The sequence below is a fragment of the Nerophis lumbriciformis genome, linkage group LG30 (genome assembly GCF_033978685.3).
Source record: "Nerophis lumbriciformis linkage group LG30, RoL_Nlum_v2.1, whole genome shotgun sequence".
Taxonomy (NCBI): Eukaryota; Metazoa; Chordata; class Actinopteri; order Syngnathiformes; family Syngnathidae; genus Nerophis; species Nerophis lumbriciformis.
Genome location: NC_084577.2, coordinates 8,979,583 through 8,999,007, shown reverse-complemented (window position 1 = coordinate 8,999,007; position 19,425 = coordinate 8,979,583). Strand labels below are relative to the sequence as shown.

Here is a 19,425-nt window from a genome sequence, read left to right as displayed (position 1 = left end):
ATCTTCATTCATTTTAATTTGTAAACATTTTAGAATGTCTTTTTTATTAAAAGCAAATTGGGTGATCAATTCGCTTCACTTACGGTTTATGTGATGTCATGCAAGTTCACTTCCTGTTGAAGACACCGCCTTCTGTTGTCTTCGACACCGTCGACTATAGCTCGATCACTTTGTGCTAAGACAGCACAGCCTTTATGTTCAATATGAATACTGCATCTTAGTTGTTTTGAGAGTAATGTTTTTTACAAGTTTAGATTGGGGTATGAAGTTTCTTAATGGGGAACGACGTTAACGTCTGTTTTCATGTAAGCATTTAGGAAAACTAGCAAGCTAATGCTACTCGGCCCATAATTTTATCAAAGTAACATAATTTTATCATCAATCACGGTTTGTCGATCATTTTAATTTATTAGGTATTACTAACCGTCGGGAGTTTTATCGTGGTTATCATTATTACCGTTTATCGTAACATCCCTAATAGAAACACTAGCAGCTTGTCAGCCGGGAAACGGAAAATACATCCAGTGTCAGATTGACGTTTGTGATCTGCATTAAAAGACTTTAATCGGCCACTGCGGTTACGTACTTTTTCAAGAAAATTGTCCGATACTGATCGTGAAAGATCAATTGGGACATCCCTGGGTTAGAGTGGTTGATCATGTACAGTATGCCGACATAAACAGAAATTCTTAGTGACATGACGAACAGGGTGGCCTACGTAAGCCTGACCTATTCCACTGAGTTTGTAGCCAAAATAAACCAACCTATGGAGGATGACTGTGGACTGATGAGGAGGTCTTCCTGAACCTGGTCACTTCCTGGCACCGTCTGTTGATCATTCAGCAAGCTTTGTGGGGCGTTGACAGGGTGTGAGGACGCATCTTGGACCTCCTCGTCACTTAGGCGCTCCACTTTTACCCTCACGTCATCTTCCTCTGCTGGCACAGGTGGTGACACCGCCTTGGAACTTTCACACGTTAGAAAGTCACTGAGTCGACGACCAACCACCACTTCAGAAGTAACTGCGGCTGTCTGCTCTTGGCAACGTGGGCTTTCTTGGAGCTTTGATTTGTCTGAGTGGAATCTCCTGTCAATGCCAAATGGGAACGTCCATGGGAAGGCCAGGGAGGACTCCACAGGCTGGGCTGTGTTGTCTGAGAAGGAGGGGGATGGATTGGGGACCTGGGGGGAGGTTGTGATCATCTGTGTGGCGCATTTGAGCGGACTCTCAGGCGACGCCATGGTTACAAAGCTTTTCCGTTTCCGGCGTGATTCGCGGCAAACAGGAACATTTCTCTCCATTATGCTACAGTCAGACGACACAGGTGACACGCTGCCGTCTAGCGGCGTAAGGACACAGTTTGATGAGGCACTCTCTGGTGCTGATTCACGGGGTTTGTCTGCTGCCATTGTGTCATTACTATTGTTACTTGGGCTCCACAGAATACTGGACTTCATGAACTCTGAACACGTACTTGCCACAGCGAACATTTGCATATAACTTGCAGCTGCAAGGACATCAATAATATTCTCGGTGCTAATGGAGAGTGTAGACGTGTAGGCATATTCCAGCAGAGGAGCGAAGCCACTCACTGTCACATGGTGAAGGTCCAACACAAACTTGTCCTCCTCCTCTGGCCGACCAACCAGTTTCGAACGGAAAAATTCACTGCAGCAAGCCAAGACCACTTTATGAGCCAGGAAATGTTTGTCTTGCACCCTGATGGTAACATCACACAAGTGACCTTGGTTGCGCAAAGCGTTGAGCTTTTCAAGCATCTCCTGGCTGTGGGAGGTCGAGTTATGGGTGAAGGTTTTGACTCCCATGATAGAGTCAGGCTCTGACCATGTGGCTAAATTGTGCCCTACAAAGAAGGGGAAAAAACATACTTTTATAAAGAGAGATCATAATTGTCATCATTATCTGTTTTTATCTTTTCTTAGCTACTTTTCATAATCATAAGATGTTGAATTAACTAACAATATTTACTTAAGTAAGTAAACAACTTCTGCTTTAACAACAAATAGGATTTAGAGTTGAGCCACACTCATACATGATTACACCTCAGCAAATATTGCGAGGCAGCAGAATGAAAATAAACCAATGTCACATGTTTTACTATTTCCTTATGCTGAGAGCGTGTGTTCGTGATGACACCACTGAAGGGATAAGTGTGATAAAATCCACAGAACCAAAAATCGCTGGACTGGCTGCTCAATACAATACTGTACATTTAGAGAGGCAATGGGCGGACAAAAAAAATAGGAAAAACTACATGAAAAAGACCAAACTACAAAAAATTAACACTGACGTAACACTTTTAAAGACATATTTACGCTTTACTATTAATTGTTATTTTAAAGTATTCCTTTTTTTTTTTAAATGTTTAAACCTGTGCCAGGAGGTTATGTAAATATTGCGGTTGATTTGTGAGTTAGTTAACAAATTACCTCAAAAACGTATTAGCGGATTTTTATGAAACTTTTAAAAAATATCCCAAATTGAATAAGGATGGAACAACTGATTAAATTGTGGGTCTTATCGGGATCATTTGTACTACGCTTACTTGCGTTTATACTTCTTTGTGTGTGTGTATGCTAGCAGCCTTGCAGAGACAGAGAAGCACGCTTGTGCACTTTCATTGTTTCTTACATTGCGCTTGAGGTTAGGCCTGGGCCAATATTTGATACGTCAATTGACCGACAATAAAGGAAAATTAAAGCCGGTAAGTTTTCCAGCATTGATTAATCGCCATGTGCATGCTTTAAGAGCATTCACGCATTTTGCCGCTTTTAGCAGCTAAGCACCATAGCGGAATGAAAAGAAGGGGGTGAATTATCTTGTCCTCATTAAGTGGTTTTGACTCTTTGTGCAGCGACGTGGGACTGCTGACACGCTAGCAGCACACAGTGCAACTAGTTAGCATGTAGCAACTCACATGGACAAAATTATCACAAACCAAATGCCACCGCATCAGTGTGGGAATATTTTAGTTAAAACCTTTGGAACAAGATGAATCAACTTATCAACACCGAGTTTGCTGAATGTGCGCGACTACAACAAGCCTGCACGCCCACTTGAAACACAACCACTCCACAACAAGCCAGGTCAGTGTTCACAAAACAGTGCAAAATGGTGTGCACTCACAGAAAGTGTGGTTGAATAAATTATGCCATTTAATACTGTTATAAAACTAGCATTTTTTATTTTTTTTTAAGTGCTGTCATCTTGTCATGTCCTGTTGGTGTTCCTCACTCGGAATCTGCCAAACGTAATTTTGTTTTGCATATGACCTGTTAATACATCGGTTTAGAACTTTTGGCTGTAGTGTTTATGTTACTCTGCACTTTTGTTTAAAAATGTCTTAACTTGGTTGTCAGTTAAGTAATATACAACTCTACCTCTGCCTGCATGTTAAATATTGAAGTGCATCTTTGTTTGTCAATACCTTATTTATGTAATGTATTTATTGTTAAGATTGTGTATATTTGAGCCCCCCTGTCCAGCCCCTCCTTAAGATATTTTATTGCTTTTGGTTGTAATTTTTATTCAAGTGCAACATTTTGCTAACAGACAAAGTACATTTTATTGTTATTTGTTTGTTTTATTTAACTTTCATTCCAATTACAATGTTAAAATACACAACAACGTTTATCGCATTTGAAAAGATATACGTGTATTATCATTATGTATTATCATTATGTATTATCGACTTTGACCCATAAAAATACTGGCAATAATACCATTTATCGGCAATAATTTAATATATTGGTCAATATATCGTCAAGCAAAATGTGTTATCGGTCCAGGTAGCTCAAAAAGTTACGGGGGGATTTTCATTTCTTTTCAAGAAATGTCCAAAATGGGACAACAGGTAATTACATTTTGATATGGTTTGCTATTTATTGTCATTGTACAAGTACAACATTTCATTTTCACCACAAACCCGTTCATTATTAGGCAAACAAGAACGATGATTGGATGCCACTTACTGCGTTCCGTAACATATTGGAAAAAGGGAGTGGGTGGGGGAGGATGAGTAAAAAAAAAAGTTGATTTCAGACTGGGCTCCGATTGAGGTGGGCCAAGTCTGGAGTGAGGAGGAAAAAAAACTCCATAACAACGCACATATACATATTAGGACAACTCGAGACTTGCAACAATGGGTGAGGGGGCAGGCTTATCCAGATCATTTGTACTATGCTACCTTATGTTTACATTACAAGCTTCAACTTGTGTGCATGTGTGTATGCGAGCGGACTCGCCTACACAGACAGAGACAAAGACAGATGATGACTGACCAGCGTTTCCGTTTAAATGGAATTGAATGTGGTGCGCCGCCACAACATTTTTATTGCCGCCACACCTTGAAAATGTTTTTTTTACTTGAAAAAAATTAAAATAATACAATATATTGTTGACCCCAGAAGAAATCACACAAAGTCCGACGCTAATTTTAACTTTTATTACCAATCTTATGATAACAAACGGCACAATTCCAATTAAGTTTACCTCCCGTGCAAACACTTTCGTCTCGTGAGTCCGCGCTTCCCCAGACAAACAACAACACTTCCTCATTCTCCGCCAATCACCTTTCAGGCATGGACAGTGTGTTTACAAACGTGGGAAAAACTGACATCAAATCCAAAGCACAGGAACATAAAACATTAACATTAGTTGGTCGTTACAGTATGAACCAATATATATATATATATATATATATATATATATATATTAGGGGTGTAAAGGTACGTGTATTTGTATTGAACCGTTTCGGTACGGGGCTTTCGGTTCGGTTCGGAGGTGTACTAAACGAGTTTCCACACAAACATATTAAGTAGCCGCCTACGCTTCCTTCTGCCTCTGTTTCTATCAGTACTCTACACGACACCCAGAGTTGTCCCACCCACACAACCGTCTGATTGGTTACAAACAGAGCGGTAACAGCCAATCAGCAGTGCGTATTCAGAGCAGTAACAGCCGATCAGTAGTGCGGGTTCAGAGCGCATGTAGTCAGTGCTTAGCATTTAGCAGGTAAGCATCAGGCAGCGGACTCTCCCCAAATTATGATAAAACACCTCCCAGTCAACTACTAGTAACATCACTATGAGCCCGTTGACCTCCTAGAAATATAAAAGGCAGCTCAGCTCGCTCACAGTCCTGGCTTGAGGTGAAGGCTAATTCGCTTTTAGCGTATCATTAGCTCATTTTGTGGGGTGTGTGTGCGCGCGTGTGTGTGTGTGTGTGTGTGTGTGTGTGTTACGGACAGCAAAGCCCTGTCTGTCTGATATTTCTCTTTACCTTTTTCTGTGTTGATTGAGCTGTGTTGAAGCAGAAAAAAAGGACATTATGTTAAATGAAGAGTTTCTGTCTCTGATAGTTGATATAATAATGTAACTGCTAGGGATGTCCCGATCCAGGTTTTTGCACTTCCGATCTGATACCGATGTTGTTTTTGCACTTCCGATCTGATACCGATACTGACCGATACTGGCCTATCCGAGCATGTATTAAAGTTTAAAGTTATTTAGCCTACTTAGTTGTCAGAATCATGTTGAAAAGGGTTTTAGTACTCTTGATAACAACTAGCCAGCTGAATTAGGAGAGTTTGAATAATACACAATGGTTGGTAACAAGAAACTGACCTGTTTATTCAAGGATAAACACAAAATAGACAAAATTATACATGACAAACAGAAATGGCATCATTGAACTAGGGCTGGGCGATATGGCCTTTTTTTAATATTGCGATATTTTAAGGCCATATTGCGATACACGATATATATCTCAATATTTTGCCTTAGCCTTGAATGAACACTTGATGCATATAATCACAGCAGTATGACGATTCTATGTGTCTACATTAAAACATTCTTCTTCATTCTGCATTAATATATGCTACTTTTAAACGTTCATGCAGAGAAGGAAATCACAACGAAAAAAAATCACTATTTTTTTCATACGGTGTTGATCTGGAAAAGTTTGCATCTGCATTTTGATGGTGTGGGCGTGTGGCACCGAATGGAGATAAGCGTCTCGACAGACGTTACAATATTTGAACAATGATGACGAAAACTGTTTTCTCTGTCGTGTCCGTGTGTCGAAAATTGTTATGCGCTTATTTTTTTATTTGATTTTTTGCGTGGCATAGATTTGCTGTGCGCAGAGGACACTTGAGCAGTGCGCAATTGCACAGGCGCACACCGTAGAGGGAGCGTTGCTCGCACGGCTGCGCTAGCATCACAGCTAACATTAGCCATGCTGCTACCTCTCTGCTGGGAGAGGACGTATACGTATGTGACGTATGACGTGACAGTATGTGACGTGTGTAAGAAGGTGCGCTTGCTGTCTGTGAGAAGGAGACACAGGAAAGAGTGAGAAGAGCCTGTCGTGTAATGCCAGCAGCTAAAAGCAACTGCGTGAGAATCCACAGACCTGTGGATGTGTTGAAGGTGTGCTGGAAAATGCGGAACAGAAATGAGGGCGCAGCAGAAAAGTGGAATGTATTATTTAAATCGGTGCGTTAGAAAACACGGACCGGAGTATTTTTTTTTAAAACTGGATCTGTATCGGCATTTTCCTATGCCTTGCCGATGCGCATTTTTTGGCAAATATCGGCGGCCGATCCGATCCAAATATCGGATCGGGACATCCCTAGTAACTGCATAATTAAGCCTACATTAACTCCACGGTGTTCAGGGATGAATAGTCTCTCCTATTGCTATTGTACCATTTTTTCAGCTATAGTTACATAAATCATTAGCATACTTGCCAACCCTCCCAGATTTTCCAGGAGACTCCCGAAATTCAGCGCCTCGCCCGAAAACCTCCCGGGACAAATTTTCTCCCGAAAATCTCCCGAAATTCAGGCGGACCTGAGTGACGTGTCGACAGCCTGTTTTCACGTCCGCTTTCCCACAATATAAACAGCGTGCCTGCCCAATGACGTTATAGCTGTAGAATGATCGAGGGCGAGTTCTTGGTTTCTTATATGGGTTTATTGTAAGGCAGTTTCATTAACGTCCTCCCAGCGCGGCAACAACACACAACAACAGCAGTCACGTTTTCGTCTACCGTAAAGCAGTTCGTCTGCCGTAAACAGCAATGTTGTGACACTCTTAAACAGGACAATACTGCCATCTACTGTACATGCATATGTGACAATAACATTTAGGGCTTTTAGAGAGTGCAGTGCACAACTGCGCACACAACAAGGAGACGAAGCAGAATGCATCATCAGAGAGGGTGTTCAGCATGGTTAGAAAAATAGTGACAGAGAATAGAACAAGGATGGACAATTCAACCCTTAACTCAACAATGAGTAGATGAGTGTTATGTGTATGTATATGGGTAAATAAATGAACACTTAAATTCAAGTATTTCTCTTATTTATATATATATACATACATATATATATATATATATATATATATATATATATATATATATATATATATATATATATACATATATATATACATATATACATATATATATATATATATATATATATATATATATACATATATATATATATATATATATATATATATATATATATATATTGCTAGAATTCACTGAAAGTCAAGTATTTCTTATATATGTATATGAAATACTTGACTTGGTGAATTCTAGCTGTAAATATACTCCTCCCCTCTTAACCACGCCCCCGCCCCACCTCCAACCACGCCCCCCCCCTCCCGAAATCGGAGGTCTCAAGGTTGGCAAGTATGATCATTAGTAATGCAGCAGCCTAGTTTTGAATGGCAGGTTCCCTGCTAACACATGTTGATAAAAATATAACTTTACATAATAAATTAACTACAGACTTCCCAAATGCTGTAATAAATTAAGCATGATGAGTTGACTTGAAACTGTTTAATGTTGCACTTTTTATATGTAGAAGAAAAGTTTTGTCATTTTATTTAATCTGAAAAACAACTTGAGGCAGTTTAATGTTGATTAACGTGGGCAGACTTATTATAGTATTCCCAATGTTAAAAGGATAAAGCTATTGTTTACAAATTTGGTAAATAAATAACCAAAAAAATTATATTTTGTTGCTTTCTTACTGTACTGAAAATGAACCGAACCGTGACCTCTAAACCGAGGTACGTACCGAACCGAAATCTTTGTGTACCGTAACACCCCTAATAGATATGTATATATATATATATATTTTAATATATATATATATATATATTTTAATATATATATATATATTTTTTTTTTAATAATATATATATATATATATATATATATATATATATATATATATATAGCCTATTATTTGCACATTATTGACAAGAGATGTACCGAAAAAAAGACTTTGATCACTAAAAACTGTGCTACCGGATGTAAATAAAATGCACGCCATGGTCTGGAGCGTTGTCAGCATGTCTGCGATGTGAACGTGATTTTTATATATATATTGCAGATATACTCGTGGACAGCCATCTACAAAAGTGTGCAAATATTAAGAGGACATTGGTGGCTTTTAAGAAGAATCGCGTAACAGTGCCAAGCAAGTGTGATGTCATGCTCGCTGCAGCTAGCCTCTTTTGTCAGGGACATTGAGGGACAGAAGTAGAGTCTCTAAAGTCGAGTACATTTTATATTAACACCAGAAGAACATGATAGATGTGTTATGAGTTGTTTTAAAAAATGTTTTAAGTCATTAAGTCTGTAAAACAAGTACATTGTACAAAAAGCAGCAACAATTGAACATTTGACAAAATGATTTAAAAACAAATTTTAATACTAATTAATAACAGATTTGTTTTAAATGTATGTACAGTATACATTTTTTGACTGCGCCCTGCCGAAACTGAGTGAAAGAACTACAAAGTGAACGATGATTCAGTGTAGGGCTGGGCGATATATCGATATAATTGATATATTGCGGGTTTGTCTCTGTGCGATATAGAAAATGACTATATCGTGATATTCGAGTATACGTTCTCACGCAGTTGCTTTTAGCTGCAGGCATTACACTGCAGGCTCTTCTCACTCTTTCTAGTCTCTCCTTCTCAAAGAGACAAACAAGCGCACCTTCTTACATACGTCACATACGTATACGTCCTCGCGGAGCAGACAGGTAGCAGCATGGGTAACGTTAGCTGTGGTGCGAGTGGTAATACGAGAGAAAGAAGGTGCGAATCTGGTAACAAATGAAGGAAGAATTAATTCCCAAGAAAAACAGCATGGGGTCCATCGTCTGGCGGTGGTTTGGCGTCAAGTGGGAATATGTCCAACAGACAAGCAGATTTGTCAAGCATTACTGTTAATTTGTAGCATCATTTGAAAAGTCACCTGCTCCGCATGTCAACATCTCCGTTCGGTGCCACACCAACAAAATGCCGAGGCAACCATTTCCACATAAACACCATATGAAAAAAAAAAACAATATAAAGAGATAATGTCCGCCGGAACCTACCACATAGCGAAGGACGTACACTATTTGATTTCCTATTATGCAGCTCATTTTTATTTGACAGTTATTGAAATATCTTGTGTGACATCATGCACAAAAGTGCACTTTATTTGTTTTAAACTATTGTAGTGGCGTTCTGTACAAAACGTGCACTTTAATTTAGTGTAGTTTTGATTTGTCATCTTAGTGACATCATGCACAAAAGTGCACTAATAGCTTGTTTTAAAATGTCTCTGACAATCTTGCACTTTCTGTTTTGAAATGACATGAATGTTTGTGCCACTGCTTAATAACTGTTTAATTAATAAACACAAGTTTGGTCAATTGACTTAGTTGGGATTTCCCTAACAGCATGAAAGTTTAAAATGAGCATATATTAATGCAGTATGAACAAGAATGTTTTAATGTAGACACATAGAATCATCATACTGCTGTGATTATATGCATCAAGTGTTCATTCAAGACTAAGGCAAAATATCGAGATATATATCGTGATATTAAAAAAAGGCCATATCGCCCCGCCCTAATTCAGTGACACTTACTCACTAATACAACGCCGTTAACTGTTGCAACTGTGGATATAATTGAATAAAGGATGCAGTTCATCAAGACAAAGTGAAGTTCTTTTTTTTTAAATTGTTTTCAAAATTGTAGAATCAATACTGTTACCTCTTTTGCTGGTGTTATTAAATGGGATTACGTGTTAGTGACTCAAAAGTACCTGAGTTAGTAAAACTAATGAGATTAAAAAGGACTGTTGTTGATCCAATGTTGAAGTGCTGAAACATATTTCTTCTTTAGAAGCTACATACAATATTAACTGTTATTTGTTCATGCACATATTAAATATTAATAGTGTGTTTGGATGTATTCATTAAATCAATGTATTCTTGGTTGCCAAAAAGTATTCAACGTAATATTTTGATATTGCATAAATTATTGGATTACCCTTAAGAGAGTTACATAGATGATAATAAATTACATAGTGTACTGTTTGCGTGTTGAAGTACCCTTTGAAAAGCTGAAATGTACCCCAAACGACAACTTATGACAGAATCGTGTCTCTAAGCTCTATTTGAGTGCTGATTTCTATGCACTCATGGTAGTAAAAAAACTTGGGTTGCTTCTGGGGCCTTTGCATGGCAGTTGTATGCACACACTGTGGGCTTGTGTAGACAGATCTAACAGACATAGTCCTCTTTTTGACTTTTAAAATGCATATCTTTACTTGCTAAATATAGCAACAAAGTCGCTAAATTTGCACCACAGATCCTTTTTGTTTCATCTTGTTCTGTAGGAGGTGTGCTGTGAGTGGAGTCATAACGCACATGGCCACAGTTCCATTATGATTTCGGTGTGTTTTCCTTTTCATCATTTTGTAGTTTTGAGGTAGCATTATTACTTATTAACTGTAACTCGGTGCTAGGGACTAATATATGAGAATTATCAAGGAAGTACCTATAAACGGTCCCAGACTGGTGCGCAGGGCCGCCTCTCCCTATACGCAGATCACGCACCCTGTGTAGGGCCCCGCGGGACCCTATTTCGAGGAAAGAAAAATTCCAACAAATGTCAATGTAAAATTTTCATTTGACATTTTCTATCAAACAGTCATGTTTCGAACGCCGGTCGGAGATGTATCCGAAAGATTTGCAAATGTATGTTTTAAGTATGTTAAATTTGCTGTTTTTAATGAACTAATTACCAATTTCCTTTTTGTAATGGATATGTTTAACATGTCTTTGAAAATCTAATTCTGTCTTTCTGCGTGTGTTTGTGTGTGACAAGATGCACCGTTCATGTGCACACTGTCAGCCATTGTGTGTCCTGTAGGCTTGCTGGTTTTCATTTATAAACCTCTAGACCAATGATTATAGGACAACCATTTTTTCAGTTTGTTTTCTCAGGAAAAAGTATTCTTACACGCGGGTCAATACAGCACATTTGAGAGCCAAAATGTAAAGGTTTCACCCTCCAAAAGGCCAATAGTTGGCGCCCCCAGATACCCTAAGATAAAGCACTGCGCTAACCCATGTTACCTGGCCATCAATAATCCTATCTCTGCCCCTCCTTATATGCTACAAAGCCATCCTGTGTCATCGAAATTAAGGGCCAGATACCCTAAGATAAAGTACTGCGCTAACCCATGTTACCTGGCCATCAATAACCTATCTCTGCCCCTCCTTATATGCTACAAAGCCATCCTGTGTCATCAAAATTAAGGGTGAGAACTCAAAACCGTTGTGTTGAAGTTGCATTATACAGTAGTTCACTTCTTCTTATACTGACATGACAGAAAGGAATGTTAACATAACCAAAAGGTTGATTAAAACAATACTTGAAATGATTATAGGTGATAAGATCAGAAACACTAACTGGTGAAAATGGTGTTTGCGCAAACAAAAAACAAAAACTGTAAAATTAAATAAGATGTAATTATGTTACAAAGGAATCTGCAATAATTAGTGGGAACTTTAGAAGGTCACAGAGATAACAGTGTATTGTTGACAGTCAAACAGGAACATTAAGGACTGAAAGTAAGATAATGGAGAAGGAGAGGGTGAAAGGCTCACAGAGGACAAAATGCCAAGTTATGTAACTGCAATCAAAGCAGATGTACAGTGAGGAAAGCCAGATTCATGTGGAGGCCAGTGAACTACAGGATGCTTAGCAGCTGTCTGCGAGACATGAGGACTTTCAGAGCCATGAGATTTTCCATCAAACAAAACCTTGAGTGAAGGGGCTCGCACAGGGAAAAGCATGCATTACAGACTCAAAAAAAGTACTCCTGGACTGCAATGGCCTAATAAAAGCAAAGTGAATTATAGACTCGGAAAACAAGAATAGAAAATACTATCATAGTGCTAATCCATCATTTTAAATTAAGAAAGAAATGCTGTTAAATGTGCGGTTTATGGTAAAGTTGTAAGAGCATAAAACAACCTCAGTCAATGTTCTAGATCAGTGGTTTTTAAAGGCCTACTGAAACCCACTACTACCGACGACACAGTCTGATAGTTGATATATCAATGATGAAATCTTAACATTGCAACACATGCCAAGTGCAATTTTAAATTTTGCGCGAAATGTCCTGCTGAAAAGGTCTCGGTATGATGACGTCAGCGCGTGACGTCGTGGATTGTAGAGGACATTTTGGGACATCATGGTGGCCAGCTATTAAGTCGTCTGTTTTCATCGCAAAATTCCACAATATTCTGGACATCTGTGTTGGTGAATCTTTTGCAATTTGTTCAATGAACAATGCAGACAGCAAAGAAGAAAGCTGTAGGTGGGAAGCGGTGTATTGCGGTCGACTTCAGCAACACAAACACGGCCGGTGTTTCATTGTTTACATTCCCGAAAGATGACAGTCAAGCTTTACCATTGGCCTGTGGAGAACTGGGACAACAGAGACTCTTACCAGGAGGACTTTGCGTTGGATACGCAGACACTGTACCGTGAGTACGTATGCAGGGGACTTTGGGGAAATATATGTGATGTATGAACTTTGGGAAGGTGAACGGTACTTTGGGCTGTGGGATTGAGTGTGTTGTGCAGGTGTTTGAGTTATATTGGCGGGTTATATGGACGGGAGAGGGGAGGTGTTTGTTATGCGGGATTAATTTGTGGCATATTAAATATAAGCCTGGTTGTGTTGTGGCTAATAGAGTATATATATGTCTTGTGTTTATTTACTGTTTTAGTCATTCCCAACTGAATATCAGGTCCCACCTGCCTCTCACAGCATCTTCCCTACCTGAATCGCTCCCACTGCCCTCTAGTCCTTCACTCTCACTTTCCTCATCCACAAATCTTTCATCCTCGCTCAAATTAATGGGGAAATCGTCGCTTTCTCGGTCCGAATCGCTCTCGTTGCTGGTGGCCATGATTGTAAACAATGTGCGGATGTGAGGAGCTCCACAACCTGTGATGTCACGCTACTTGTCTGCTACTTCCGGTACAGGCAAGGCTTTTTTATCAGCGACTAAAAGTTGCGAACTTTATCGTTGATGTTCTCTACTAAATCTTTTCAGCAAAAATATGGCAATATCGCGAAATGATCAAGTATGACACATAGAATGGACCTGCTATCCCTGTTTAAATAAGAAAATCGCATTTCAGTAGGTCTTTAACCTGGGTTCGATCGAACCCTAGGGGTTCGGTGAGTCGGGCTCAGGGGTTCGGCGGATTGATTGATTGATTGAGACTTTATTAGTAAATCTACTAATAAAGTCTCACCGTACAGTACATATTCCGTACAATTGACCACTAAATGGTAACACCCGAATAAGTTTTTCCAACTTGTTTAAGCCGGGGTCCACGTTAATCAATTCATGGTAGAGGTCAAAACACACCCGACTCATCGTGTAAATAAAAACTTCTCCTATCGGCGTATTACGGATACGGCAACAGCAACAGCAGAAGTCACACTGATTTGCAGGTGTGTAATTTGTTGTGAGTTTATGCACTGTGCTGGTTTTGTTGTTTGAACAAGGTGATGTTCATGCACGGTTCATTTCATGCACCAGTAAAAAAACATGGTTAAATTTTAGTATGGGGAACATAGTCACCATTTATTAGTTGCTTATTAACATGCAAATTAGTAACATATTGGCTCCTAACTAGTCATTATTAAGTACTTATTAATGCCTTATTCTGCATGGCCTTAATATAACCCTAACCCTCTAACCCTGGCCCTAACCCTCAAACCCTAACCAAATAACTCTAAATTAAGTATTTGTTACTTAGAATATGTTCCCCATACTAAAGTGTTACCAAAAACATATAATAACTTTGTCTTGAATTTGGACAAAAAGTAGGGTTCGGTGAATGCGCATATAAAACTGGTGGGGTTCGGTACCTCCAACAAGGTTAAGAACCACTGTTCTACTTTCCTATTGTGGTGCATACAGTATATTTTAATCTGCACATCTATTTGTTGACAAAATAGAGCACATTAGTATACCTGTAGTAGATGCTTCTTGACATATCATTTTAGATCAACAACCACCACAGGTCACTGAAACAACATTACAAAACAAAAGTCAGTCTTCATTATACCTCTCAATTGCTTGCAATGGCGACGTCCAGTTTACAACCTGCTCATTCCATGTCACTGTTTTAACTATGGCCACACACAATTGTTAAAACACCTCTTTGCTTCACACTAGTGAACAGAAAGATAACGTAATTAATGTAAAACGTAGGACAAGGAAGACATACATGTTCCAAATAAACTTAATTAATGAATATATTGCCAACAATACAGTTTAGCAAACATCAGCTAAGTGTCAAGTTCTAATCAAGGTGGAGATTAAACACAAGACTTTCCTGTTTTGGCTGGCAAAATAAAAAACATCGTGTGGTCAGCTATTCCGGTTTATTTTCAGTCAAGATGTGAAGAAGAATAGTTTGTGGACACAAAACAACGTGAAATATATAGTTGAGATGATTGATCACATGATTTCCTCCTTTCTGCTCTGCTGGTGGAGTGTATATAGCTTAATATAGATGTTGTACTCTGATGACTATTGGCTATGAATCACATAATGTTTTTGCAAGACTCATCAAAATGTTCAAATACCTCCCATAATGTGTAATGCATTTTGTTTATGCACTCATGTGATTACAGTAATAAGAGAGCTCATTACTTAAATATATATATAATATATATTGACGTTGCTTTATTATCAAATACGATGTTGTATATTGTCATCAACCATATTTAATAATGAACACATAGTCTTGACCTGGACTTAGTCTTAGTCTTGCTTTTTCTTAAAATAAAATTTAAAAACAAAAGCTTTAATTTTGAAGTATGTCTCGATTGAATTTCCGGTTTGACCGTGTTTAACCATGACTACCTCAGCGGACTGAGAGATGCTAGCATTAGCCGAACGCTACCGGTACTTTACCGGCTATCCGACGACTACCGACACCCGACAACAATGCCTGCCAGGCACGGTAGTCGGATATAAGCAGGGACCGTAAGACAGCCGCTGGCACACGAACTACAGGATAGATATTTACCTTCTTAGACCGAGGTCGCTACCAGTTGCTGGGCCTGCAAACAGTTGCGCTGAGCCAAAGCTATTCGGCGAGACAGCGTCGTATCCTGGCGAGCATACATCCCCCGCGTTAGCCAGGCACACTCGGAGCTCTGACAAGGCTGGCCACGCACTTACATCTTATCACTTTATCATATTAAAAGTCACTTTTGCTGTTGCGTTTCCTTTGTGCTGTCAGGTAGCCTTTCGGCGCTCTTATTTGTTTCCCCACAATGCAGTGCGCTGCGCATCTGTCACTTTACGAGACGAAGAAGCAGGAAGTGTCCAACAACACAACAACCACCACTCTGCCATGACATGGAATTCCCTTTTTTCTTCTGTATATTTGTATAATTGTGTAAATGCTCCAAAGCATTCACACATATGGTTTTCTACGCCAAAAGTAATCTATTTATTATTATTATTAAACTTCTTATTCTTACCATGAATTGATTTACGTGGACCCCGACTTAAACAAGTAGAAAAGGGTATACATAGTTTTCACGCCCGACTGATTTCCCATGATGCTCCGCGCGATCCGCCATTTTGAAAGGCAAGCGCACCGGTACAACATCAGCAAATTCATATATACGAACCCGTTCACAAACGTATGCATAATGGCCGAGAAACCAGCAAAAAAGAAGTATAAAGAAGGCTTGGACAACCAGACGTTGGAAAGATACAACCAGAAGACACAATGCATAGGCGTTGACCCGTACGAAGTGCCGAAACAAAGTTTCACGTATGACCACAAATGCCTCCCGGCCATAACGTACATAGACATTTTGAACTACCTCGTCAATTACACCAGTGCCTATACAATGGAGGAATTGAGGGCATTCAAGTCTCTGGAGGCGTACAACCAGTTTATTAACGGATGGGTCAGCGACGTTAAAAGCATGACTGCAAACGAGAAAGTGCTTGTAGTGGGCAGGGTATGTATATATAACGTACATTAAAACCATGTGTTTAGCGAGGACACGTCGGACTCAAAAGTGCATCTCTAATGTATCTAACTTATGACAAGGTTGATACCTAAATATTTTATCCATTGAGATCTACAACTCATTTCGTGTACAAGCAACCTGGGCTGAGATGGGCGCTATATATCCTGAGGGGGGGGGGGGGGCTTTCGCTTTCGTGGTCCATCCCATAAAGGGCTTCGAGAATAGCAAATTGACAAAAAAATAAACAATACATCGTTCTAAAATGTTTAATAAACAGATTGAGACGTAATCCTACCTGTTACAAAGTGATCAGAACATATTTTGGAATGTTGAGATGGCTCCTCTTTCCTGTTGATGCTTGCCAACCACAAGCGTCGTCTCTCCTCGCTGATTTTCCTTGTCTGTTCTCCTTCGTTGTGTCTAATTTTAGGAATACTGAAAAATCCTCGCTGCACTGATCCATCCCGTCGATTTGTACATCCATTCACCCAACAGGAAATAACCATTATGCGCCTTTCACCAGTGTTTGCTCGAAGCTATTGTCAATAATCGTGAAGCGTGTCAACTAGGCCAGGTGTGTTTTGTTTGCCTCCCAAGATGGCGGATGACCCGGGATAACCCGGATGTGTGACGTCACGTAAACACCATGTATTCGGGTGTTATCATTTAGTGGTCAATTTACGGAATATGTACTCTACTGTGCAATCTACTAATAAAAGTTTCAATCAATCAATCAAATTCTCCAGATTTAAAAGTAAAGTACTTTTAGATTTTGGCGCTCTATACCTTCCACATTTTCACCCGATTCAAACCGTTCCAACTTCAAACTGTTCAGCCTATTCGGAAATCGCGGGCTTTTCCTTGACAAATTCCAAAAATTCAGAGATTTCCCAGAATTCCTGGTTTTCCGGGACATTTTTCCCATTCAAAATGAATTGGCCATTTTTCAAACTTCCACCATTTCCCTATTTTTCAACCTATTCAAACCATCACACATTCCACCATTCTGGAAATTCAAACTACTTTTTTTTCCAAGTTCAAAACAATTCCAGGATTTCCCATAATTCCTGGTTTTCCAAAGCCCTATTTCCACCTTTTTTCTGGCGACTACTCCGTCCACATTTTTCATCGCATTTCAACCGTTCCACAGTAAAAACATTCCTCTTAATTAAGACAAAAAACAAAGTTGTTTTTTGAAATGGAAAAATTCCCGGTTTTCCCCAAATTCCAGGAATTCCGTAATACCATTTCTCAATTCAACATGTCACTCTTCAACATTTCTCAATCGATTTGAAAAATTCCAACAGCAATCATTTCAACTAATAAATTCACATTTTTTAGCATTTTAAAAAAAAAATCCCTCTTTTCCCAAAATTCCCACATTTCCATGAAATTCCCATTGAAATGAATGGGGCATTTTTCTAAGTTCCAAACCAAATTACGGTTTTCCTGGAAATTCAAACTCTTCAACATTCAAACCATTCCAACATTCAAACTGTTCTTACATTCATACTATATTCTGTCAGCCTTTCAGTTCAACTTCAGCATTGGCGCATTCACACGCAATTCCTTCAGGAATTGCCTTTTCTAGTTTAGATTGATTTAATAATTACTAATGCATTGTATGCTTAGAATAGAATAGAATAGAAAGTACTTTATTGATCCCTGGGGGAAATTCAGCACCACAGTTCGCTCACAATAGACAATAATAATAATAATAAGTAATATAATATATATTATATATATAATATAAAATATATGAATAATATAAATATATTCTACATTTAAGTGCAGTCAAGAAGGAACATATGCATTATACAGTCTGATGGCTGTCGGTATGAAGGACCTCCTGTGTCGTTCCGTTTTGCATTTTGGGAGTCTGTGCCTTCCACTGAACGTGCTCATTCTCACCGCAAGGTCCGAGTGTAGTGGGTGGGAGGTGTTGTCCATAATGGCCAGGAGTTTTTCTGGACTTCTCCTCTCTGACACCACCGCCAGAGAGTCTAGCTCCACTCCCACCACGTTACTGGCCTTCTTTACCAGCTTGTCCAGTCTGTTTGCGTCCCTCGCTCTCAGCCCGCTGCCCCAGCAGGCCACGGCGTACAAGAAGGCGTCCGCCACCACTGACTCGTAGAACATCTTCAACATCTTTGTACATATGTTGAAGGTTCCTAGCCTCCTGAGGAAGTAGAAGCGGCTCTGTCCCTTCTTGTAGAGTGCCTCAGCGTGTTTTGACCCATTCAGCTTGTTGTCGATGTGTACACCGAGGTATTTATAATCCTCAACCATGTCCACATCGACCCCCCTGATGGAAACAGGGGTCGCCGGAGTACTCCTCCTCCTTCCCAGGTCCACACCCAGCTCCTTGGTCTTCGTCACATTGAGCTGGAGGTGGTTCTTTCCACACCATGTGACAAAGTCCTCCACCAATGCTCTGTATTCCTCATCATCACCATCCTCAATACAACCCACTATCGCAAAGTCATCAGAAAACTTCTGAAGGTGGCAGGACTCTGAGTGATAGTGGAAATCGGTGGTGTAGATAATGAAGAGGGGCCCCGGTGTTGCTGACCAGCCTGTCAGACACACAGTCTTGCAGTCGCACGTACTGTGGTCTGTCAGTCAGGTAATCAACAACCCAGGACACCAAGGGGGCCTCCACCTGCATCGTCTCCAACTTCACACCCAGTAGCCCAGGCCGTATGGTATCGAAAGCACTGGAGAAGTCAAAAAACATGACCCTCACACTGCTCGCAGGCTTGTCTAGGTGGGTGTGGGCTCGGTTCAGCAGGTAGATGACTGCGTCCTCCACTCCCAATCGGTGCTGGTAGGCGAATTGGAGTGGGTCCAGGTGGGGCTTGACTGTAGGGCGGAGTTGTTCCAGGACCAACCTCTCCATGGTCTTCATGATATGGGAGGTTAGAGCCACCGGCCTGTAGTCCTTCGACGTGCTGGGTCGCGTGCACTTGAGGATGGGGACCACGCATGAGATTTTCC

At 39.9% G+C, this 19,425-nt stretch overlaps 1 protein-coding gene across 7 annotated transcripts in view; it reads right to left on the bottom strand.

Moving 5' to 3' along the window:
- The window catches only part of zbtb44 (zinc finger and BTB domain containing 44), a 54,843-nt gene extending 38,873 nt beyond the window's left edge, over positions 1-15,970 (bottom strand). For 3 of the 7 annotated variants that reach the window (XR_009810559.1, XM_061925493.2, XM_061925498.1), the window contains exons 1-3: positions 15,465-15,768; positions 14,401-14,454; positions 765-1,865 (exon numbers count right to left, since the gene is read on the bottom strand). Coding sequence is in view for 6 of the 7 variants with exons in the window: in XM_061925493.2 (XP_061781477.1) it covers positions 765-1,865; positions 14,401-14,428 (1,129 nt within the window). In the remaining variant the exon portion in view is untranslated. Of the gene's footprint in view, positions 1-764; positions 1,866-14,400; positions 14,455-15,464; positions 15,769-15,924 lie in introns of those variants that run through there. The other 4 variants (XM_061925494.2, XM_061925497.2, XM_061925496.2 and 1 more) reach the window with 4 other exon arrangements.
- Between the last annotated feature and the right edge of the window lie 3,455 nt (positions 15,971-19,425).